The sequence below is a fragment of the Schistocerca gregaria genome, chromosome 6 (assembly GCF_023897955.1).
Source record: "Schistocerca gregaria isolate iqSchGreg1 chromosome 6, iqSchGreg1.2, whole genome shotgun sequence".
NCBI lineage: Eukaryota > Metazoa > Arthropoda > Insecta > Orthoptera > Acrididae > Schistocerca > Schistocerca gregaria.
Genome location: NC_064925.1, coordinates 11,922,239 through 11,949,651, shown reverse-complemented (window position 1 = coordinate 11,949,651; position 27,413 = coordinate 11,922,239). Strand labels below are relative to the sequence as shown.

Here is a 27,413-nt window from a genome sequence, read left to right as displayed (position 1 = left end):
TCAGCTATCGTAGAGAAAATGTAGTAAGGATCTTGGACTTTTATTCTTGAGTGAAAAACGTCAACCAAATGAAGATGCAGCAAGAGGAGATGTTGCATGAAGACTGAAAATGCAAGGTATATGTGGGACTCAAGAGCATTTCTACGTCACTGTGTGTATATTAGCCACGAAAATTGATAAATTAGATGTAGAATGTGATGATTTAAGAGACTAAACATCTAAGGTCAGCAGTCTCTTATTCACCCTCTATGACGGAATTAATGAATGCCATCTATTTGCATCTAGAGTGTATCACATTTGAGGGTATGACAAAGTTTTGTGTAGCGCCTATCTGAGGCGGTAGTGGGGAACCAGCCCCATATTTACCCTATGGGAAGTGGAAAAACGCCTGAAAACTGAATCCAGGCCGCCCGACTCTACACTGAACAAATCCACGAGGAGGATTCTAAGTCAGACTCGCTTCCCTGTGTCACGAAACAGGAGCGTTAAACTGGATAAATTAGAACAATACGAAATAAGGGCCAAACAGAAAAATATTTGGACACAAAAACAACCATGTGATACAACAGCAACAAACAAATTAGGTGGACTGACACAGAAGATTAACATAAATGACGTAATTATCTCAAAGTCGCACATAAGGTACACTGAAACGTCCCCATAAAACAATTATACACGAAGGTGCTTAAAAGAGACATATTATTTTTAGCGCAACGCATTCTGTCTTTCAAAATCCCTACAAAAGAATGGCCCTGACTAACATTAACCTATTCGTTTCACAAATCACTTACCTCACAAAAATCTTGGTTACTCGAACTACAGCAATACAGCGAGCGCCACTACTGCCACTAACTAAAAGATTCAAACTACGGGAGGCACTAACTACTGATAGGTATAGTTAGCAAATGAAAGATTTTAATAGAGAACAAACAATGTATTTACCTTAATAGTCATTATATATATATATATATATATATATATATATATATGTAATCAGTTCGTGACATCCACTCTTACAAATTTCAAAACTCCGTCATCTCTCTCCCCACGTCCACCACTGCTGGCGGCTCACCTCCAACTGCGCAACGCTACGCCCCGCTAGCATCCAGCTGCCGCTGCCCAACACTACAATGGCAGACAGCAATGCAAACCAGCCACAGACTGCACACGGCACAGCCAGTGATTTTCATACACAGTGCTACGTGGCGGCGGCGTTACCAATAAAAAAACCTAAACAGCCTACTTACAACACCTTAACAGTTATGTACTAGGAGGATTATATAACTAAGGCAATTCAGTTTTATATTAACATAATTTTGAATTAAAAGAATGGTGCCATAACCAAGTTTCAATTGAAAGTGAACACGATCTGTGATATAGAATTCTACACACATTTAGAACAAGCACTGACATTACGTTCAATGAAACAATAGGCATCTACCAAATTACACTGCAATTTTATTCACAGTCATTCTAGATAATTCACATATTACTGATTTCGTCTGATAATTTCCATCTACTGGTGTGGCATTTTATACATTGCCAGACTTTCAGCGCCAGAAAGGATGGGCCGGCCGGAGTGGCCGAGCGGTTCTAGGTGATTCAGTCTAGACCCGAGCGACCGCCACGGTCGCGGGTTCGAATCCTGCCTCAGGCATGGATGTGTGTGATGTCCTTAGGTTAGCTAGGTTTAAGTAGTTCTACGTCTAGGAGACTGACGACCTCAGATGTTAAGTCCCATAGTGCTCAGAGCCATTTGAACCAGAAAGGATGGCAAATAACCATTTATAGAATTTTTGGAGGAAGACGTGGTCATATTTAGAGGTCATTAAGGGGCATGCTTGTTGCGAAACATAGAACACAGAGTTGTCACCACTGGTTGCAGCTATGGATCTAATCCGCGTGGATATCGAGAAGAAGCGAGTTATGGTGGCACCTACTGGTGCTTCATTCCATGCAGCCTAGCCTCTGTGTCAGACTTCATCAGTCGTACCGTCTGGCGAGAGGCTATGTGCTAGTCACTCATAACCAGCGGCTAAACGTTTTATCTAAGTAACAGATCTGAAGAATGAGCTGTTCCTGGCAATAATGCGGCATCCTGAAGATAATGCCATCGAGTCCTCAAAAATTGGGCACAACAGCCTCCCTTAGCATACTAAAAATGTAACACTCGCTGTCCAAATCATTGATTGGGCGAACCAGAGGCGATCGAGTTGTATAGCACAACAAACCAGTGTATAAGGTGATGGACCTGAATGACCATGACGAGTAAAATCTGGCAACGTTCGTTCTCCTCGTAGCCTGCTGCAGCCATAACCGGATACCTTGGCAAGGACTGCGTCGTGCTACTCCTGTGGCCAGCGTTGCCAGTTGGCGGACCACAGTCGGTGCGCCTTCTAAACCACGCCAAGGGAGTCCTCAACGATGGTCGCCGGCCTCAGAGTGCATGGCTCTCGAGATGTCGTCGCACTGTGTACTGTCTTACTGCAGACAAGTCAGTTTCCTGACTCGAGATACGCGACGTGGCTCCCGAGTGAAGAAAATGTCTATCACCCGGGGAGTACGACAAACTAGAGCTCAGACCAACGTGAGCAGTTTCATCGCAGAACGAGTTCCTACGCATGCTCGTAGGCGGTTTTTCTCCTTCCATTAGGCGTGTATCGACTATACACAACAACCAACACCGACATGTAAGTTCTGAATGAGGTGGCCACTGCGAAATCTTACTTTTTAAATGGTATTCCAGGAGGAACACCGATATTAAGTCTTATGAATTTTAAAGTCTATTTTTACTAGACTACTGGTGCTTCGAATAATCGTTCCTGTCATAGCCATGAATTCTGAGAATTCCGTCTGGGACATCCCATATGCAGAACCTAAATGGTGTTACACCTACCGAGATTAGCTACGAAGTGCTTTGGTTCCTCTCACAAATGGGAAAACAGCAAATCAATATCTTGAATCGAGTATGGAGCCAGTGCGTCGTTAATCCATCTATGAAATTAGTAAGAGTAGCGAAAATTAATAAACAAGCCAAGGGCAGAAATAAGCTAGAATATTATAGACTAATAACACTGTTAATACGCATGCCCAAAACATTGGAATCGATAATTAGTATGGTTTGGAGCTGTGGCCGGAAAAGGCAGCTTTCTGTCACCATAACAATTTCGGTTTAAATGTGGAGCAGGCACCAACGAGGTGGAAATAAATACTTACTGGCAAATTTAACGGAGTTAACAATGGACTGAGATCTGCCCAAACGAGTTGCTCAAAATCTACAACAGGTGTTATCACATCATCAAATCATTATTACAAATGGGCTACAAACAGTCAGACCACGGATGAGAATTTCTGGCTTAGGATCTATTTTGTCCCCATTGCTTTTCAATGACACTCTTGTGTGTGATAACACTTGGCTTCTAAATACGGTAACATACTAGAAATATCGTCTAGGAAGATCTCCATCAGCGTGTGCACTAGACACTGATGTGCAGGCTTCAGTCAAATAATTCCACGCTCATGCAAATTTGTAGGCGGGAAAACTTCTCAGTATTTAGGGTTGTAAGTAGTCCACGTACTGTTACGGAGGTCACATGCTAGAAGAGTAACACAAAAATCCGAAACAGTGATCAATATCCTACGAGAAAGAGCAGACCCCAATGTGCCTCGAAGCATTTACAAAGTATTTATCAGTCCCTAGCTTAATTATATATGCACATTTAAACTGGACAAGTATAGTGTAAAGCACTAGTTAACTGAGTCAGCGTATTGAAATCGACACCAAAAAATTTACGGGTAAGGCAGGTGTTAGAAATAGCTCTACATCCCCAACGGTTTTACCTCGCATCATGCTGAAACATAGCCAGTTCTGTAAATGGTCGGGGAGGTGGCCATCGACTAGTTCACGGACACTGCTGGAGCGACACATAGGCTCCGACATATGGATGTCTTTCAAATAGAAGGTCTCCTTCATGAATGGAAAAACAAGGTTTCCGATGTGAAGAAATAGTAAACCTGTTGTGTTAAAAAACAATTTTTAACGCAGCTGGTGTGCTATTTTTTCCCATCAGCATTCTTCAATTACTGAAAATTATGAACAAAAATCTAAATGGCAAGACTTGCTTTTGTCGTGAGCGGGGACATGTGAGGGGAAATGCTGATGTAATCGGCGCTCGGCGCTGCCAACAGAAACTGCAACGGTTCGCTTCATCTCGCAATTTTGACACTACAACTCTTAAGTCACTGGCGTTGGCAGAAATAGAAAAACAGGGAAGTGGACGTGAGGTGTTCCGGACTAATCCGACATGTGACTAAACCGGACGACGGACCCATCGGACATCTTTTATTATGTCACCTAAGTGCAGCTTCCATTGTTAGCAAATTGATTATCGTCAATCTGGAACAAGCATCGTTTTCCTTTCGATTCTCGCTCTAAGGGGGATAAGCAGGCTGTTAATCTGTTGACGTACAGAACAGCTAACAATCAAAACTCACATGTACAGGTATGAAACGGGCAGTATATTTACAACGTGAGGCCAATATTTGTGTGGGCCGTTACGTGTATACTTTTACCGTTGATATATGTACATATTGATACTTTTTCTTGATATATCAGTAGGCAATAATACACATCTTTACAACGTTTCATGGTAATTCAACGATGAATGAGCAAGACCTGTTTCTTCAAGAGCTAATAGATTGTACACCAATCAAGCAGAAGCGTTAAGGAAATGTGGTTGTACATTCTTTAGTATCACTTATCACAAGAAGAGGTGTGTGTCAAAACTTTCCACGCAGTGTTTGGCATCAGTGAAAATTTATTTCGAAGAAATAGGCACTATAGCTTGCAGGTAAAACTCCGGCAGACAAGAGGGGTACAGGAGTTACTCATAGTCCTCCCTCCTCTGTCCATGGTCAAGTGAGGAGGGGGGGGGGGATTTTCAGTCTCTGTCATTGCAGGAATCAAGGAGAACTTAACTACTGATTTAGGCGGTCTACTGTAGATGCGAAGAGTGGAAATTGAAGCTTAGATCACCACATCTCAATGATACAGCAAAACGCGCAGCTGCTGCCGAGCTTGCTATACACCGGCTCCAAATTAAAAAAATAAAATTATTCTGTTCTAACTTATGAAAATTCAGATGGAGCCAAAAGAGAGTTGCATCTGTTGTCCCTCGCGTTTTATTATATCGAAAATGTTTGCCGGCCAAAAGTACCAGTACAGGATGTACTTTATCTAACGAAAATCTCTGTCAGGGTTCTGCATTCAGGACATAAGGAAGGGGTTAAGCACTTTCTATGTTTATCATGAAGGAACCAGTGGAAAGGGTGCCAATGAAATATTTATTTTTATGTCATTATCTCATATCTGTCCTTCGGCTATTCTATGATAACTGCACAAGACAGAACGAAAACCAAGTGCTCTCTGGTGTCCTACTATCACTGACAGATTTTGAACGTTTCATATTCAACAGTGAGAGCATACAGCTTTTTTATCGTTCGGTCGAGATTCTGGTATCATTTCAAAGAAGCTTCGACAGAACGGTAGCACCTTCACTGTTCATCAAACAACACAGCACATTCTACAAAGTAGTACAAAACCTGGAAAATTTATAGTTATGTAAGTTGACGCATCTGATATTCTGGACTTCAAAGGCTGGTACACAATGTATTACAAGAAGACGACAGTTTCTGAGGAAACAAGGAACAAGCCAAAATGTGACAATAACTTCGCAATCAGCAGTTTCTATCACTTTGTGCATTGGAGTGCCAGAGATGGGTTCATTAAAAGTTCAACATGTATCAACGGGTTAGTGAGTCACACATTCTACCCAGCAGGACGGGTGGCAATTAAAGTGCAGAGAATTTAAGAGTTCGAAAAGATGCAGCAGTATATTCCAAGTGAGCATATGCAGTTCTACGAGGAACTGTTGAGCTGACAGCTGTCTACTGATAGCACAACAGCATATGACGATGACTGAGAAAAGTTCATTACAAGTGAAAATACGCGAGTTCTGTGCCCATTCCCAAAACTGCGACATGTTTCTATTGCAAGTTTAAAACTACTATATTCATTTTCTGTGGCTTAGAGTGGTTATTGTAACATTCAATTCACTAATGTGATCAATCGTCAACATTTTATTTTGTGACTTCTTCCTATGAGACCAAAATAATTTTAAAGGGCGGATGTTTTCACATTTTAAACGTTCATAAAATTGTAGGTATATGTAGTCATATAACAATTAAAATTATACTACTAATTAATATGAGGAGGCATTCTTAGTTCCTGGTATTTTAGTTCTAAAACAGTTTTTTAATTCCCCGAAGTTGTTTTCCTTGACTTATACCCATTTAAAAAACACCAATTCAATTGAAATACATGTAGCACGTATGCAAGGAACAAATTAAGTTGTGTGTTCATACATATGGTGCATAAAGAGAAGGAGAAATCACAAACAGACTATAACTGTCAGGTACGCAAATCTACCGAATCCCTGTCATTTCTTTTGTGTTGCACCTAATATGCGACATTTTCCTGTAGTCGCAGAATCCAGACTGAAGTAAGTCACTCGTTTATTTCCACTGAGCTTATTTGTTACGATGAAAATGGTCACAGCGTAACGGCACAGGTCCAGACCGGAAACGATCATCTTCAATGAGCCACATAAAAAATTTCCACTGCTGAACGCAGATAAACCTCTGAGTTAAAATTTTCTTTCTTTTCGTGTAGGTCAGTTATTCTAATGTTGTGTGTCAGTCTTCTTTCCATATAATTCTTACCAGAAAACAATGATATATATGTATCGCACCCAGTAAGTGGCTTCACATAATCTGACTTTGCTTGCGCAGACGTCTCCCCAGTAGTACTATTTCTAGGACCAATATAAATATATTTATCGATCTGATAATCCTGTATTCCAAATAAATAAATAAATAAATACATAAACAAAGCAGCATAGAAGTCGTATTCACATTGTTCTGAGGTTGTCTGTCTCAGACTTCTGGACCTTATCGGATGGATCGAAATTTTAACACTTAAGATGCATTATCAATTTTCTGATAGGATAATAATGGTTATAAATTTTGTGCACAAAAAAGGGTGTTTCTACGTCAAAGTCTGTATTTAATCAGGAACGGTCGGTTCATTTCTGTATTTTCGTTCACCAGGAGGAAAGCACGGGAGATGAAGAGAATCGCACGTACTTGTCTTTGAAGTATCAAACTTCGTAACTTTTCCTGACAGAGTAAGTTATTACCACTAGACACCAAGGCACGAAATCCTCTTCAACAGAGCCATTGTACAAAAATAAGGTTAACGTTATCTACAATATTAAATGTGAATGCTCACTTTGTTTCGAGCTAGCAAAATTTACACCATCCCATGTGGAAATCTTAAGTTTCGTTTTGAGATTTTTATTTGACCTTCTCGCCAAAGAATGTGTATTACAGTAAAATAATCGTTTAGTTTTCTTCCTCCACGTCTTCTGTTTCACACACACACAAAGCAACTGATAATTTCAAAAATCTGCACATTTAAGCAACAGAGAGGCTAATGCGTCTCAAAATGTATGTTTAAAAAGGCATTTAAATAGCCATCCATTACTGGCAAGCTATGACATTCATCACAATTATTCACGAATGTGGAGCTATGAGAGGCGTAGTTTTATTAATGTATCATAATATTTAACGGCGTTACGCTATTCTCAAGTACAGGTCATAAAATTGCGCCCTGCTGTATGACTGTGCATTCGGACGAAGTTTAGCTCCAGGTAGTCATGATACTTTCGCACATCACTCCGCCGTTGTGCATATATTTTCCTTCGATCCTTCCGCTTTAATATAACTGGCGGGTAATTTTCTGAAAGCAGTAGAAGTCCGTTGTATTACAGAGGGGATGGCTACTCACCAACCACGTGCATGGTGGCGGACACCGTCTTGGTGAGGAAGGAGGCGTCGGCTGTCACCTCGCAGCTGAAGTTGCCAGACAGGCTCAGCCCCACAGACTTCAGCACGACCTGCGTCGCGTTAGACGAGGACAGCTGAAACACAAAAGCCATTCCTTGCATTTAGTTACATGATAAGCAGTAATAAACCGTTTATATATTTTCCACATGATAAATTCATTATACTGTGTGGGCGAAATAGAACTGGCCGACAACACATTTTTTCCACCACATAGTTAACCCACCTTACATTAGCTGCACTGGTTGTCTAGCTTAAGGTGCATGGAATACACTCTAACACACGCACAACAAATGGTGTATCACGAAGGAGTTATACAAATGGAACGGACATCGTTAGATTTGTTACACATGTATACACAAACCAGATATTACAGTTTCAGAAAAACTTTTTCTTTCCAAGTGAAAGAGTTTCACAAATTGGGCAAGTCATTAACCTGTTGGTCCAGCTGTGTCAATTATGCAAGTTGTTGTTCGGGTTAGCGTTGACTGATAGAGCTGTTGGATGTCGTCCTGAATCATATCGTGCCAAATACTGTCGAATTGGCGTTTTTGAAGCGTGACCTGGCTTCAGGCCTCTGTCAGAAATTCTCCAAATGTTCTCAGTTGAGGAGACATCCGTCAAACGTACTGGCCAAGGTATGGTTTGACAAGCACTGAGACATGCAGCAGGAGGTTTCGCTATGTGTGCTCATGCATTATTTTGCTGAAATGTAAGACCACGATGGCTTGCCATGAAGGGCAACAAGACGAAGTGTACAATATCATCACCGTACAGCTCTGCCTTAACGGTGCCGCGGATGGCATCTAAAGCGGCAAAGAAATGGTATACCAGACCATCAGTCTTGGTTCTTGGGCTATCTGGGGCAAATCCTGACACGTCTTCGCTGGTTAATGAGGTTCAGTTCGAGCGGGACGTATCACAGGAGACAAATCGACTACGGGCAGTGAGATTTCAGGCCGAAGACGTGTCTGGAGGCTCCCCGTGCAGGGGTGGGATAACCAATGCGAGTGTCACCCGCGATACTGCCCGACAAGCAGGAGTGAAGGTCTGGGGCGCCAGTTCTTTTCCTAGTGGGACCCATATGGTTGTCACCCCCACCAACGTTAGAGCACGCTGGTGCGTCGACGACATTCTACGCCGCATTTTGTTACCCTTGATGGCAAGCCATCCTGAAATACATTTCAGGAAGACAGTGCCCGCCCACACACGGCGAGACCTTGTACTGTTTGTCTTCGTGCTCGGTAAAGCATACGTTGGCTGGAAAGGTCAGCGGATCTCTCCCCAGCTGTGAACGTTTGGAGTGTTAGCGGCAGCGCCATGCAACCAGCTCTTGATTTTATCTAATGCACCAACTGGATGGAATTTGACATGATCTTCTTCACAAGGCCGACCATAAAATCTATCAATGACAGGCAGAATAACTTCTTCCTTATGGGCCAGTAGTGGACCACGGAATTATTCACTTACTCAATTTGTAAGGCTCTTTCACTCGAATAAATTACTCAATTTTTATAAAACAGTAATCATTTGTTTGATGGACGTGACATCTACCAATTTCGTCCCTTCTGAATGATTCGTTCCTGTAGCATCATTATTTTACGTTTTAGAGTGTATTATCTGGGGGAATTTTATTTTGCATGCACTGTATTACCGCGTACTCGAATTTGACGTTGCGTTATTTTAAACTCAAACGTATGGATGCGTTATTAAATAGACAGAAAACTGAATTCTGTAGTCAGATGCAAAATCACAACGTGCCATAAACAAAAGCCATATAAACAACTATTTACACTGCTACCACTTACTTACAAAAATGAAACATTGATGTTAGATACGCAAATACTCCTTAAAATGTTAACAATGGAAACATGTATGTAATATGTAACACATAATGACAAATAACAAACTGATTAGAGAAAATAAATAATGGACTACGTAACAGAGACCGTTAAGAAAATAATATAGAAATGAGTTAAGCGTATATCAAGACGAAATTAATGTCGACTGGTTAAGGAAATTGTGCTTTCGATTCCTCGTAATAAAAAAACATGTAGAGAACAGACTAATGAAATGTGAGTTCACGGTATAAATAAACAAGAAAATGGATGTGACAAGTATTGAATCGTAAGGTGTGGAAAGGCTGGAGAGTGTTATATGCAGCAGTGCTTGAAAAATGGCTAACGGCGAAGAATACCTCAAGGAGTACAAAAACACTAGCAGGAGAAATACGTACGGTGCTCTACCCGACATAGAACGTTACAGCACATTAATTTCCATTCTGCATGAGTACAAACGCCGTTGGTGCACTTCTGTGGGTATCTCGGCGTCAGTAAAATTATGACGACATCCTCAGTTGTTTCATAATCCGTGAATCTCATTTCCCTCGGTTCTTTTTTGGTGTTTCTAAAATGGTTCATCATTCTCTTTTTGATAGTCTCTACATTGGTTGGATCGTGATGTAATGTCCGAGATTAATCTAAAACGGGAAGATGAACTGCAAAATTCTAAAGGTATTTACATTACATATAACTCTACTCCTGAAGCGCCAAAGCATCTGGTATAGGCATGTATATTCAAATACAGAGATATTTAAAGCCAGAATACAGCGCTGCGGTCGGTAACGCTTAAATAAGACAACAAGCGTCTAGCGCAGTTGTTGGATCGGTTACTGATGCTGCAATGGCAGGCTATCAAGATTTAAGTGAGTTTAAACGTGGTGCCATAATCGGCGTACTGGCGATAGGACACAGCATCTCCGAAGTAACGATGAAGTGCGGATTTTCCCGTACGATCATTTCACGAGCGTACCGTGAATATCAGGAATCCGGTAAAACATCAAATCTCCGTCATTGCTGCGGCCGGAAAAAGATCCTGTAAGAACGGGACCAACGACGACTGAAGAGAATCGTTCCACGTGACGGAAGTGCAACACTTGCGCAAACTGCTGCAGATTTCAATGCTGCGCCATCAACAAATGTCAGTGTGCGGACCATTCAACGAAACATCATCGATGGGCTTTCGGAGCCGAAGGCCCATTCGTGTGTCCTTGATGACTGCACGACACAAAGCTTTACGCCTCGCCTTGGCCCCGCAAAACAAATGTTGGGCTGTTGATGACTGGAAACATGTTGCCTGATCGGACGAGTCTCGTTTCAAATTGTCTCCAGCAGATGGACGTGTACAGATAACCTCATGAATCCAAGGACGCTGCATGACAGCAGTGGACTGTCCGAGCTGGTGGAGACTCTGTAACGGTGTGGGGCGTGTGCAATAGGAGTGATATGGGACGCCTGATGCTTCTAGGTACGTCTGGGACAGGTGACATGTTTGTAAGCATTCTGTCTGATCCCCAGCATCCATTCATGTCCATTGTTCATTCCGACGGCACGGGCAGTTCCAGCAGGGCAATGCGTCACCCCACACATCCAGCATTGCTACAGAGTGGCCCCAGAACACTCGCCTGAGTTTAAACACCTCCTCTTGCCACCAAACTCCCCAGAAATGAACATTATTGAGCATATCTGGATTTCCTTGCAAGTGCCGTTCAGAAGAGATCTATACCCCCTCGTACCCTTATGGATTTATGGAGAGCCCTGCATGATTCATGGTGTCAATTCCATCCAGCACTACTTCGGATATTTGTCGAGTCCATGCCACGTCGTTTTGCGGCAATTCTGCGTACTCGTGGGAGCCCTGCACGATGTTAGACAGGTGTACCAGTTTCTTTGTCCCTTTAGTCTAAAATAACACACAATGAAAACATACAACTTCTAGTGCTGATATCCCAGCATACACTACTCGCCGGTGGTAGTGGAATCAAGCGATTAGTGTACTGTGGGACAGTGACACAAGATTTTGTATGTTTCAATGGCGCGTTTTTTCAGAACGGAATTTTCACTTGGCAGCGGAGTGTGCGATGATATGAAACTTTCTGGCACATTGATACTGTATACGGGACCGAAACTCGAACTCGTGTTCTTTGTCTTTTGCGACGAAGTTCTCTACCGACTATTTCTTTTTGACTCCATTTTACATCCTTTCAATTTGATCGTTCAAAACTTTACTCACTTTTTTATTACAGATGTCAACCAGCCCTCTGACCAACAAGCTGAGCTACCGTGCCGGTACTGAGCCATCAAAGCACGACTCACGACCCGCCCTCGCAGCTGTACCTCCACCCGTACCTAGTCTCTCACTTTCCTAAATTCACAGAATTTCACTTTTGAACCTCGAAAGACAAACACCCTTGGAAGGAAGAATATTTCGAAGACATAGTTTAATCACAGCCTGGTGTATGTTTCCAGAACGAAATTTTCACCCTTCAGCGGAATGAGACTTTTTTTGCCCAGTGTCAGTAAGTGACTTTCAGTATTGTAAGGGACATGTACGACCTATTACGTTAGAAGGTCCGTCGATGTTTGCGTAGATCTGTCAAATCCGGTGATAGTTAAAAAAAAAGAATTGCTAGTAATCTTGACAACCTGCATTCTCCAAGAGTAATATAAATCTAAGAATACTAAATTTATTTTCGCTATTTATGTGCGTTACTTTAGATTTTAAGGTTGTGGGTCAATTACGAGCCCCTGTAACAATCTTCGAACCCCTGCAAATTCGCCTGCGTGGATAAGATAATTGGTTCAAAGGGGCTCTGAACACTATGGGACCTAGCATCTGAGGTCATCAGTCCCCTAGCACTTAGAACTGCTTAAACCTAACTAACCTAAGGACATCACACACATCTATGCCCGAGGCAAGATTCGAACCTGCGACCGTAGCAGTCGCGCGGTTCCGAACTGAAGCGCATAGAACCGCTTTGCTACAGCGGCCGGCGAATAGAATTAGTATCAACGGTAAGCGTTGCAGATCTCCACCGTATCCACCCGTTCATTTGAATACATCGTAAGCACTAACATGAAAATGCTGTGCATTGGAGTACTACACGTTTTTTGCTATGCAGGATGTTTTCAACTTTTCATTTTAAGAGAAAATGTATTAGACGAGATTTTTCCACACCATAAACAATGGATAAACAAGTAACTTGTAATTTCTGAACAGAATTATACGCACATGAACGTGTAAACAACAACTCGGAGTATCGCTGATGCAAACTATTCGCTGGTAATAATTTTCCTATCTGCATTTAGTATGCTGTCTGTAAGACACTGTACGTTGTGCACCACCTTCGTATCGCTAGCGGTGACCATCAGACAATTGTTTCTAAAAAGCCGGGCGCTATCGACATGGCAGGTGACATTAACACGTCTCTGGTATTTAGAGTAATTTGCTCATTCCATACTTTAGTATGCATTTGCTTCGTACGCATCTGCAAGAGGTCGTTGATTAACTGGATGGAAAACGGTTATAACTCAACAAAAGAAAGACTGGTTAAAGATTAAGAATTTGTTATATTTCCATGATATAGTGACATAAAAAATTGGGCGAGACCAGCCTTCAATGACATTACATCAACAGAGCAACACTGAGAAAATAACACCAAATTATTTAAACTAAGCCTTGACTTGTACCGGGAGTGGGAAATTAGACATGACCAGATTCTGTCTTTGTAGGGAGAGAGTACTGAACCCATGAAATCGTGATACGGGTGGGACAGGGGGTAGCTGCAATGATTTCTTACCATATGGTTGGCGCTGGCCGTGTACAGCCATGACGTCACGCAGTCGCGGACACTGAGTAAATATAGTGAAGCCTGTACTCGTGTTACGATGTTCTGCTGAAAGAAGCCAACAGCCCAACATTGACTAGCTGCAAGGTGCAGCGTGTGCCAAGAGCAAAGTGCGTTCGAGCCTTTGCCATCTGCTGGTATCCGTCAGTTCAGATGCCAACTAGCAGAATAAGGAATGACCAGATGAGGCTGGTGGCGTCTGAGCCCCGGGTTTGTCTGGCCTCAGAGCTGATCTACTTGAATGAGCTTCCGACACGTAAAAAACGGCACCGCTGCCAACAGAGACCGAGGACTCCGTAGCTGAGTCGTCAACGCGGCTGCTTTCCATGCGAAAACCTGGTCTCCACTGCCAGTAATGCCTCCTTGATGGGAGGACTGGAAAGGGGTGCGCTCAGCATCGTGTTGCCAACTGAGGAGCTATTGACCAAGCAGCAGCTACTGAAAGGAGGCAAAAAATTTGACAACGACCGGGACAGCGATGTGCTGACTCCACGTCCCCCGATATGGCACAGGCAGAAGGCGACACGGCGGTCGGTCGGCGCCGGTGGGCCCACCGGAGCCTGTGGATGGAGTTTACGAGAGGCCAGGGACTTTACCTATCCTGCCTACTGTGCCTCAGGAAACTTCCTTGTTATTAGTTGACAGAGGTTTTACATTCAGCCGTAGAAAGATAGTTCAAATGGTTCAAATGGCTCTAAGTACTATTGGACTTAACATCTGAGGTCATCAGTCCCCTAGAACGTAGAAATACTTAAACCTAAATAATCTAAGGACACCACACACATCCATGCCCGTGGCAGGATTGGAACCTGCGACTGTAGTGGTCGCGCGGCTGCGGACTGAAGCGCCTAAAACCGCTCGGCCACAGCGGCCGGCGAAGGTAATCTTACATGCATTGGTGCAACCGCAGGGGGAGGAGAAGAAACCGTTTGAAACTTCACGTAATTTATAACCATAGTCGCCGTTTTGAGTAAGCTTTCAACTTTTCTCTGAATGACCGCTGAAGCGCATCTCAGTCTGTTGAAACTGGAACCTGGCTTCCACATTTTCCCGCACAAAAAAATCTTCTAAAAATACTTGCCTATTTCAGAGAAATATGATCGCAGTTCTGAAAAGTTTCTCAACACTTCTACAGAAAACCCTAACATTTCCTCGTGCAGATAATAGTTTATGGGGTAACTTTAACAGTGAGAAACCCCCTATCATTTATTAAGAAAACAAATTCCAAAAGGATCTCATCACAGTCTGTACAGCAACCTAAGAGTTGTACTGGTAATTGTCGGTAAAACCATTACTCGAACTGGGAAAACTTTGTCCATGAGTAACAGGAAGGCCCTAATGCAACTGATCACCTATTTGAGCAAGACTGCATAGCGTTTCGTTGTTTCATTCAACTTAGCGATTTGCTGTACTGTAAAATAGATGTAGATTTTGACAGCGTTCTTAATAATCGTGGTAACGTACATTTAATCTGCAGTGCGAAGCGTTCTGCAGTTTGATGTACTATGAAAATTCAGTATTAGGGATTCACAGCGCCGCAGCGGAAACGTGTTTCAACGCTTGGAAGATCATCCTAACCGCACACGATCTCCAGAATATTAATTAAACAGAAGAATATCATGTGATTCTTTTCAAAGAAAGCGATGATTTGGATGCCAACAAAGAACGCTTTAATTAAGAAGGATGTAAGTCCTCTACGCGGCGACACAGCTCACGCTCCTTTGAACAGTATGGCTATGCTAGTTCAATCTGTGGTCTTGTGCAGTTGTCCCTCTGGTGTAACTGATATCTATTAACCATAACACCTATAAAAATACACAGTGCAGCAGAAATTATTCGTCTTCTCTACTTAAAGTAAAGTGATTGATACAGAGGCTTTACCTTCGCTTAGTATCATCCTGCTTCCCAAACACTGTAGGATCCACTATATTATCGAGCCTCTGTCCTATCAAATACATAGGCTTAAATATCACGTACGAATATTAGTGTTACATCCAGACAGAACCCATAGTTTTTCACGAATGCGCTACGCAACAAGGACGACACTTTGTAACAGTATTCTATGTTGCTGATCACGTCAGCTTATACTTTATGGAAACCAGCTCTGACCGCGAAAGTCTGCAGATTTGCAGGTAAAGGCTGTACAAAACTTACTGCATACAGACCCAGATTAAATTCCACAAGGTGATGGCAGTCCCACCTCCGCTATAGGGCAGAAAAATATGGTGAAGCAAATGAAATGGGATTACTCAAAGATTAAAGCTGAATTCATCACATCAATAATGCAGGCATCGCAGGGGAGTTGATGATGTTCTATGTGTTTTAGAAAAAAAAATTTAAGAATGCAGTTTATAGATGCTCAAGCAGGCAATGAGCGCTTAACAAAACAAGCAGCCAGGCCGCACGAGCCCGGGCTCGTCGTTAGACTTGCCCCCACCTCCCCGCCCGACCGCCGCCGCTCAACTCAGGAGAGACAGATGGTGCGTCTCTCGTAACGCAGCTTCCTCTGCGTCACGCACCCTTTGCTTTCGCCTCGGGTTGGGGGCGTTTAACGTCCTACTATGACGGGAGTTTTACGTCCTTTCTTGACACAGCGACAACCGTCACCGTTCAACGCAGCCCGGAGGTGTTACGGATGTGGACTCGGGTTTTATGTTGTGGAGTTTGACATCAACGAGACGGTTGTAAGTAGGCTGTTTAGGTTTTTTTAATGGTAACGCCGCCTCCACGTAGCGCTTTGTATAAAAAACACTGGCTGTGCTGTGTGCAGTCAGTGGCTGGTTGGCATTGTTGTAATACTCGCCATTGTAGCGTAGGGCAGCTGGATGTTAACAGCGCCTAGCGTTGCGCAGTTGGAGGTGAGCCGCCAGCAGTGGTGGATGTGGGGAGAGAGATGGCGGAGTTTTGAAATTTGTAAGAATGGATGTGATGAACTGATAATATATATATATATATATATATATATATATATATATATATATATATATATATATATATATATATATATATATTATGACTATTAAGATAAATACAATGTTTGTTCTCTATTAAAATCTTTCATTTGCCAACTGTGCCTATCAGTAGTTAGTGACTTCCGTAGTTTGAATCTTTTAGTTAGCTGGCAGTAGTGGCGCTCGCTGTATTGCAGTAGATTTTTGTGAGGTAAGTGATTTGTGAAACGAATAGGTTAATGTTAGTCAGGGCCATTCTTTTGTAGGGATTATTGAAAGTCAGATTGCGTTGCGCTAAAATTATTGTATGTCAGTTTAAGCACAGTCTTGAACAATTTTTCTAAGGGGACATTTCATATGTAGACCCATAGCCGAGGATACCTCACTGGAATCTTCTGATTTTTTCTTGTAGTTTGTGTAGTTAGTGTAGCCTTTGTTTATTGCTAGTGCGTAATTGTAGAGAGAATTTCCTCTGTAGTTGTAGTTTTTCATTGTTGTAAAGTAAAACAGTTGTGGCATGCATGTAGGTTTGCACCAAGTATTTCGCAGCTGCGCTTGCAATTAACTAGATATTATTTTCTGTGCTACGTTTATGTGTTCTCTTATTTTTGCTCTTCAAATTGTGTTTTTCTGTGTTGTCGTGTGAAACATTGTGACAATAATGGCGTGTGAAAAACGTAAAACTAGGTTCCAAAGTAAACCGAGAAATGACAGTGAAGACGAAAGCAGTGTGTTAGCGCCACCATGTAATGAATTAAATAATGTTCAAAGTAGTAATTTGGTAATTGTGCATAGGGAAATGGAGCGGGCTGAAAATAATGGTGTAGGTAGTGAAACAATTAGTGAACAGGGAAGCATTATCGATCGATCGGTCGTCAACAGCTCGCCTCAGAATTCCGAAATGACAGGACACAATCTTGCAAATACTGTAGATTCAGATTTTGCGTCCTCACTGTTTTCTGAAATAAATCAAGACACATTTTCTGCTTTTCCAAATGCGAATATTGCCGGTTCAATTGCACTGCCGAATAGCACTGAGCAACATGTTTCAGACACCAGTGCACTGTTATTACAGTTAATGAAACAAATGGGACAAAGGCTACAAAAGTTAGACACAATGCTTGAACAAAATCAGAAACAAATGGGACAAAATCTTCAAAAGTTAGACACATTGGAACAAAATCTTCAAAAGTTAGACACAATGGAACAAAATCTTCAAAAGTTAGACTCAGTGGAACATACGCGCTTGAACAAACACGTGAAGATTTAACTACTGAGTTACATAAAATTGAATCGAAATGTCAAAAACCTATTTTTTCGCGGTATGAAAATACATTACAGAATCACGAATCAGCCATAAAAGAACTGCAAACTATTGTTCATGAAAATCATGAGACCTTGCAAGCTAAAATTGACTCAGCTGCATTTACCGATTCGGTTACGCAACTTGCAAAAACTCAGGAAAACGTAAAGGATACAGTAGATACTCTGAAAATTGGTTCAGAAATCACATGGAGGAAATCAGTTCATTATCAGAGAAAGTAGCTGAACTTTTGGATCAGCTAAATAATTTATCTACGAAGGTAGATGATTATCTGAATGACACAAAAACCCGGTAGTCTTTAATGACACAGAAGAGTTCGAACAAATCAGGAAATTCAAACAAAATCAGAATCAAATTAATACACAACACCAAAGAGAAATCTGGGAAGTACAAGATCAGCTGACACAGGTAATACAAGAATTACGTATTTCAGAGGACACTCGCAATCCAATACAGGAAGAGAGACATAAAAATACAGAACTGCCACAAAATAATAACACAGGAAACTTCGGAGATTATGAAAGAAACTGGCAAGGTACACCGAATTTTGAGATGGAACCGCCGAAACGACGTAACAATGACCGACATGCGACTCGCCGACATGATGATTTTGACTATAAGCTGTTCATTACTACACGTCAATTCAAAATATTTAAAAATTCTGGCAACGACATTCATCCACAAGCGTGGCTTCATCAATTCTCTCATTGTTTCCCCCCCAACTGGTCAGTAGAGCACAGGTTAGAATTTATGTGTGGCTACTTGGAGAATGAATAAGCTGTAAGAATGCGATCGGTCATTCACGATTGTCACAGTGAAGGAGAATTTAACATGCCTTCCTCTCTGCATATTGGTCTCAAGCTACACAAGACCGAGTAAAACATAGCATCATTATGATGAAACATTTCGTACAATCTGAATTTTCCAGTCTTGTGAATTATTTTGAAGACATGTTACATAAGAATCAATATCTTTCAAACCCATACAGCCCCTCAGAACTCATCCGCATTTGCTTAATCAAATTGCCTGAACATTTACGACATATTATTTTGGCAGGCCGTTGCAAAGACGACATTGAAGCTTTTCAAGGACTCTTACGAGAATTAGAAATTGACACTGACAATCGCGGAACACGAATACAGGAACACAACAATTACAGGTCACATCTGTCGCAATTCCGCGATGAAAGAAATAATAACTGGACACAACAAGGCTATTCTCACAACACAAATCGTGACCAAAACAGACACCACCCATATGACAACCATCGGCAGAGTAGTAATATTTACAGAGAAAGATCGCATCTCTGTAATAATGAATATGACAGAGAAAACCATAGAAACAGACAATATGGGAACCAAAATAATTATTTGCAGGGGAGACAGAATAACTTCAGATGGAACGGTCCACCACGCAGTTAAGATTCTGGGTGAAATTCTCCTCCACATGACCGACAAACAAGAAACAATGTAAACTACAGACAAAACGACAGACATGAATTGCATCAGAACTGGCGGGATTCCTACAGGACAGGGCCCTCTAGACAAGGTGAATTTGTAGAAGTTAGGTCTCCTAATCCCAAAAACGGCGCGCGGCAACAAAGAGACAGACAATGACTCGCACCTCAGGCAGCCGCGTGCGCCGTCTGGCTCAGAGAAAGATAACATGGACGCTAACGTTGAGAAAAATTCCAGTATTGTTTACCGACGTATACCCCATGATAATTGCGTTCAAGTTAACTCTGAGCACTAGGAAGAGTAAAGGATTGTACTACATTTCACATGTAAAACCGTTTATTGAAAGATAATCTGCTTTTTAACTTTGTCTTTGCTATAAAATTTTTCACTTCACGTTTCTAGTACTCTTTTTCACACTTAGAATCTGTTAACATGCAACCATGTTTGCAGTGAAATATCCAGTCAAGAATCAATAGAACTTATTTAAACAGAAACTACGAATGCATTGTTATAGTCAACAGACGTCACAGTGTTATTGTGTGTGTACATTCTTGCTTGTTAGTTGCACGATTACGTAACGACTATAAGGCTTACATACTTAGAACATATACTGTTAATGAGATTTTAATGCAACATTTTGGTTTAGTTGAAAAGACATTCTTTATTTGAAGTACTTTCTGTGAGATTAAAGATGACTTAGCATTTGGTTTCTTTGATAGCTACACGATTATATCACGACGCTACTGATGTGTGACACAATTTACATTGTGCTTTTGCGGTGCATCTGTTTTATATCTGCACAGTTTTTCTGAATTCTTCTGGAAAGGAAAACATGTTTTAGTAGTAACTTTTGTGGTATAGGTACAGTGAGACAGCCTTTTCTGTAGCACAACAATACATTACAGTACAGCACTTACTTCATCACGGCAGTAAGCGTAGTAACTACGATATCTATACGCAAAGCATTTTACTTTTGTTTATCATGAGGTAAGTACATTGACTTCTGCAGAACTTAGCTTTCGGAGGACGATAACTATGACACTTCCACAGAGATTCTCTTACAATACGACGAACAGTTTAGCGCTACAGCAAGCGTATTTGAGTGACTGATTTTGTACTTAAAACATTTATTTTTAAAGATATTTGAAGTACAATGATACAAAGGTTTTCCGTGATACATTTCATTCCATTGCTGTAATCTGTAACACCTGAGGATATAATTACATTAATCCTCAAGGGGGTACACGCTTACTTTGTGTACCATGTGTATGGCAAGCACAAGGAGCCCTAGCTAATATGGTATTTGCTTATACAACTTTACACATAGGTACCATATTTTTCTAACACATTAATTACACAGCTATCTGATCATTTAATTGAGAGAGACAAATATTTATTTTACTACATCAGTGACAGATGTTTACGTAATTACAAGGTTGGATAACTTCACACTTATGATACTGTATTTTGTCTGTACTTTGTGAAATGTTCATATTTTTTCGGAACCATTGTGATACTATGAGAGCTTTGAAGATGTATTTGGTATGGGATCATGATTTTTAAAGTACGTTTGAGGCAGATGACACTTCTGACAAGAGCAGAGAATTTTTTTTAGGGTTTGAAATTATTGCAGAAAGCTATGACGGTTTTGAGATTTGACTGAGGTGTTATGATGTTATTATTACGACGACGATTTGAATTATGCTGCCGAGGTACATTTAAGCTGATGCTATATGAGTTATTTGGTTATGCTACGTATCTGTTATGATGAAATATTGAAGAAGTGTCGACGAAAATGTATATGTGTAATAAGGTAAGGAATAATGAGTAGTGGTTAGGGACTCTGGTTTGTGAAAAAGGATGTTGGAAACCGAGAATCGTACTTTAAGAGTTATGAGATGTGTGTATATGTGTGAATGTATCATTATGCTGGCGAAAATTTTTTGGACACTATTATATTTAAAGGATTTTGTTTCTACAGATTTGTAACGCAAATTCTTGACTTGTGAAATATTTTTATATGAGACTGTCACTGTAGCGGAAACTGCAGTCGTAAATATTTCGGTAAGAAAGTTAAGTGTCCACCTGCACATAATGCGTCGTGGGCACCCAGCTGCGCGACAGACGCCTTGAAAAAAGCCATTAGTGTGTGCCTGTCAGAGGCACAGTGGAGAGAAAAAAAGAGGCCATTATTCTCGCTATTGACATTCCTTTGTAGAAAGAATCGTAAATACGACACGCTCAAACTTGAAAACATGATTACACTGTAGAGTTCTTAATTTATGATATTTACTGAAAGGAAATGATGAGAAACGTTTCATGTCTATTGTCTTGCTAGTTGGAAGATTGTTTACTGCATTATGAAATGCCTTATGGCTAGCGAATGACGTTTCACGCCTTGCTTTGCCTATTTTGTTTAATGTCTAGTTTCGAGCTGCACTGCATCATTGGTTAAAATAAAATTTTATATATGTACTAATATAAATATTTTCTATCTACAGATCCAGTATATAATAATGATGTGATATACTTCCAAAAAATGAGAGAGCACAAAAAGACATTTCCCTTCACAGGAACTGCATACATAATTTTCTTTTCAAGTACTTGGTAATTTATTTCGTAGAATAAGTTGTGGTGCACCACTTTAATTATATAGACATTAATATGTGAATAGACATTTCCCTTATCAGCATTGTCGTTTTTACTGTAATATTTTTTCTGCTTGAGCTATGTCATGTTTAGATATAAGTTATTGCATTTGCTGCTGCTGTTTGCCAGGCATAATGTTACTGAATTTGACTTTGTATTACTCTGTTAAGCCAGTTTTACCACGGATTTATTTTTCTTGTTTACTGCGCATTGCCTTATATTAGTTGTAATATTTCTGCTTGCTTTGACAACTTCCATTTTTTTATTGCTTTATATTAGTTTTAATATTGCTGCTTGCTTTGCCAACTTCCATTTTCTTTATTGTTGTTTGTATTAATTGTTTTGTGCTGCTGCATTGCCTCGTCCCTTAGTTAAGCATCTGAGCTCAGTAGATTTAAGTTAGCTTAAGAGGGGGTAGACTATATGAGAGAACGAGTTGTGATGAATTGGAAGAAATGCATTGAGAAGTTATACGAAAAATGTACAGAAAGCAGGTATAGGTAGGATTTTCTTGGAAATAAATGATGAGGTAAGATACTGGAAAATAAATAATGAGGTAAGAAATATGTGAACATATAAATACAGAAAGCATGCTTGGATAGGATTTTTTTGGTGGAAACAAATGTTGAATTAAGACGAAAGATCTATGGAATGAAGTTTTGGGTGGGACTGCAGTACCAAATGTTACACTGAAAACAAACCCTGCCCTTTCCTCTTGTGTTATCCCACTATGTGTTTGTGTACCCTTGGGTATTTGTGTTCTTCCTGTCTTTATGAGTTTATCTGATGAGAGTTACATTGTAGAATTTTTCTGATAATATGTTATTTTCTTTGTAAAGATGTTTAGACATTATTTATCTGTTCTGTTTTGTTGCTCATATGTGAAGTTGATGTTTCAAAAGTTATTCTGATCTTAATGTATGTACTTATGTCATAATTTTTGTAACACTGATGTGCATGTTTATTTCTTTTCTTTTGTAAAGCCTGTTTTACTACAAATGTATTCTGTACTATTATGTTCTTTAATGATATATTTTTGTACCTTTGTTATTGTATTCTCATGTTATAAAATTGTAGTTGACACCAGTTCTTCAAATTAAGTAACTTGTAAGTTACATTTCACTGCACACATTTCTGTTGGTCATTGTATATGGACAATATGTGAGAAGTAGGGACTGTTAGTATTTGCACGTGTGTTGATAATTCAGCAAGGGACTGAATAACAGCATTGCTGCTTCTAAGGACAATTCCACCTTTGATCACTCACCAATACCATTATTTCTACAAGGACTGCAGTGGGTCTGCACCTCTGGTGGCCCACCAATACCATAATCTCTACTAGGACTACAGTGGGTCTGCTCTGTGATGACCAACCTACCAATAGTCTTCAACTTTGACTGACTCTGCGGTGCGTTTGCTCTGTTGTGGCCCAGTACCTGTCTGCATGTCAAGAGTCAGCACTGTCTTTCCGTTGGAAGGACAACACTACTTCTTCGAGACTGTATGGAAATCCACTACTTCAGTGTGCATTTTCTTTTACTACTCAGACTTCGAGAAAAACACTGCAATTTTTCTTTGATGAATGATCAGGACTGTCTTTGTGGACTGTGAGAAAATTTTAGCTTTTGACCAACATTGTATCGATAAGTGTGTGCATTTCATTTCTTTGTTATGGTAATTATGAAAAAAAAATTCAAATCTATTGGGCACTGCCCAAAACAATTTGTAAATTTTTTTGTGGGGAGGATGGGGGCTATGTAAGTAGGCTGTTGAGGTTTTTTTATTGGTAGCGCTGCCGCCACGTAGCGCTCTGTATAAAAAACACTGGCTATGCTGTGTGCAGTCAGTGGCTGGTTGGCATTGTTGTAATACTCGCCATTGTAGCGTTGGGCAGCTGGATGTTAACAGCTCGTAGCGTTGCGCAGTTGGAAGTGAGCCGCCAGCAGTGGTGGACGTGGGGAGAATGATGGCGGAGTTTTGAAATTTGTAAGAATGGATGTCATGAACTGAAATATATATTATGACTATTAAGGTAAATACATTGTTTGTTCCCTATTAAAATCTTTCATTTGCTAACTATACCTATCAGTAGTTAGTGACTTCCGTAGTTTGAATCATTTAGTTAGCTGGCAGTAGTGGCGCTCGCTGTATTGCAGTAGTACGAGTAACCAAGATTCTTGTGAGTTAAGTGATTTGTGAAACGTATAGGTTATTGTTAGTCAGGGCCATTCTTTTGTAGGGATTATTGAAAGTCAGATTGCGTTGCGCTAAAAATATTGTGTGTCAGTTTAAGCACAGTTTTGTATAATTCTTCTAAGGGGACGTTTCATGGTGCTGCACTCATACCCAAGTTACGTTCCACGGAGGGCCTCCATACGTACTGGGGGATCATGACTGTCCATGTCTCACTCACCGCTTTTGATAATTCACGGTGGGCCAGAGCGGACCACTGAGGATTGCACCCAGTTAAGGGCTAACCTTTTAACGTCATACATGGACGGCCCTTCCCGTGTTAGTTTCACCCCGTCCAAGGGGATACTGAGACCTAAGGACACGTCAAGGCCACGGGATACGACATTGCAGTCGCCGCCCCACTTAGGATCCTCTGAGCCACAAGAGTACTTCGGAACAAATCCGAAGATTTCCGGGAATCAGAGGGCCTCCTGGCGAACCCAGTTACGGGAGGCAGCACACCACGCCCCGGTGGCGCCACGCAGACCGCTTTCCCATGATTAGTGTTACAGGTATTGCCTTTGAAAAAGAGTTGAAAAGTATGGAATATTACACACAGCGCTTTCCGGGAGAGCGTTTTAATATGAAAAGTCGTGGTATTCACGAACCATCATAACCGTATTAGAAAAACAACTCTTACACTTTCAGATGATTTTATGATAGGGGAGAATCAGTCTACTGAAGGTAAGCCAACAACGAGCAAATCTGTACAGTACTGAACGGATTACACATAGAGGAAGCATCTAATAGAGAATCGAATTCACTAAAACAATCAAGTTCTTTTTTGTCTTTATTCAGAAGGATTAATGGTGCAAATTGTTATACTGTGACTAAGTTTCTTATCTCTGTGGATTGGGTCTTAAATCGCACTCCAGTTTGTTTGTAGGAAATAGAAAGGTAAGGAAGGTAAAAGAATCGAAATGTTTGAGATGTGGTATTAGAGAAGGATGCCAAAAACGAAGTGGACTGATAAGATAAGAAATATTCTCCGCAGAATCGACGATGAGTGAAGTATGTAAAGACACTGGCTGGGAAAGGGACAGGTTGATGGAGCACTTTCTAAGGCATCAGTTGTTCGACCGATGCTTTTGTTCCCTTCACTGGCTACAGGTTCGGGAAAGTTTGAAAGTTCGATGTGCAACATAAACGTCTGATTGGCTGCGCACAGCGAAGAACGAATGCTTTGAAATACTGCAATTCAATGAATAAAAAAAAACTAACCCGCTATGTTAAATACAGTCACAGTGAAAGATTGAACATAGGCCAAGCTCGCAGCGTAGGTATTCAGCAAGAAGAAAAAATGGTGGAAATGGCTCTGAGCACTATGGGACTTAACTTCTGACGTCATCAGTCCCCTAGAACTTAGAACTACTTAAACCTAACTAACATAAGGATATCACACACATCTATGCCCGAGGCAGGATTCGAACCTGCGACCGCAGCGGTCGCGTGGGTCCAGACTGTAGAGCCTACAACTGCTCGCCACCTAGGCCAGCCAGCAAGAGGACATTCGCTTTGTATGTTCTGAGCATATAGAGTCAATGGGACACTAGCTCGAAGTGGGCACTTTTGTCACGCCGCAGAGCGAACGGGAACGCTTCATGTGATGTGAAATTGTGGATAATTCTCCGGCTCTTTTGGGATGTGGTGTCTGCCTATTGCACTTATGCGCCGCCGCGTGTTATGGGAAACGCTGACTACAGTAACAGGAATTAGCGGAGCTGTCGATGGCAAAAACGTTTGGGCAGGATGGAGACCGGAACATTTCGAACAAGTACTCGAGGATGTTGTGTGTATGTGCTCCTCTCTGATAAAGACATTGTAACAGGAGTGAAAATTGTAGCGGGCTGCATCAAATCAGTTAGAAGACTGAGGGGAAAAAGGTAACAAATAAAATAATAAGCAAAAGATGTCTGAGAAGACCAACAGAGAACTAGATTGATGGACTGGAACACATCCGTAATGCTAACCCATGAAGTAAATCCTGATGAAAATGATGCTATTAATTATGCGGCACGTTGAACCCTCGTGCACTGTACGGTAAGAGGATTAGCCGCGGAAGACTTCTTACAATTTTCCTTCAGTCTTAACACGTCGTAAGTCACGCACGCGCCCTCCGGATTATTTCCCAGCCGCTTTGCAAAGTCACGCATTTTTTCCTGTCTCACCCTCCACGTCCCACGGCCCCCGCCGCCGCCTCCTCTGCCTCCAGCCTTCGCGCCATCCGGCGCCGCCTCCAGCGCCGGCGTCTCTGCGTTTTCAATTACCGGACGCCGCCGACAATGGCCGCGGACTGCCTCGCAAACCCGCCGCCAAGGGCTTTCAGCGCGCGCTCACCGTTTATTTCCGGAGCACGGGAGGAAGGGCCGTTTTTTGTGGCACGTTCCAGTGTATTCATCATCCTGCCGGCGTGCAAAAATAATGACTGCCGAGTTAGAGGGCCGGCGAGGACAGACTCGGTGCTCATCTTCCGCGCTCATTGTGCCCTCCGGCGGCGGAAGGCACCTACCAATCTCCAGGAGGCAGCCCGGTGGGCGAGACACCGCAAATGCCGTTCAGGTGCCTGTGTTCCACGGAGACGGAAAATACTTGCCCAATTCTCCGCGGCCCGCTGTTCTCTTTCCTCTGGCGCTGACACCGGCCCCCGCTTTGTCCCGTGATGCATCTGGCTCCTGTAATCTTCCTCCCTTCCACCGCAACCTTCGCCTTTTCTGCACCACTTGCAAAGGAAATGCCGCGAAAGGCACACAGGCGGCGGCAATTCTGAACCCCGTGGGCGTCCGCGCCTTTTGTTCTGTTGCGAAGGACTCGCGTTGCCGCGGGAGAATACTGCACGGGACCAATCCATTGTCAGCCTCGCGCCTTGTCACGATATAGGCATTGTCTAAATTTCCACATGACAAAACTCTACTATCTGGTGAGCAAGATATATGATACTGGCGAAATACTCTCAGACTTCAAGAAGAATATATTAATTCCAATCCCAAAGAAAGCAGGTGTTGACAGATGCGAAAATTACCGAACTATCAGTTTCATAAGTCACGGCTGCAAAATACTAACGCGAATGGAAAAACTGGTAGAAGCTGACCTCGGAGAAGATCAGTTTGGATTCCGTAGAAATATTGGAACACATGAGGCAATACTGACCCCTA

The 27,413-nt window shown here is 41.6% G+C and overlaps 1 protein-coding gene across 1 annotated transcript in view; it reads right to left on the bottom strand.

Annotated features, from left to right (window-relative positions):
• The window catches only part of LOC126278604 (uncharacterized), a 1,236,374-nt gene that overhangs the window by 449,526 nt on the left and 759,435 nt on the right, over positions 1 to 27,413 (bottom strand). Inside the window, exon 3 of the mRNA XM_049978841.1 lies at positions 7,907 to 8,039. Coding sequence (XP_049834798.1) covers positions 7,907 to 8,039 — 133 coding nt within the window. The remainder of the gene's footprint in view (positions 1 to 7,906; positions 8,040 to 27,413) is intronic.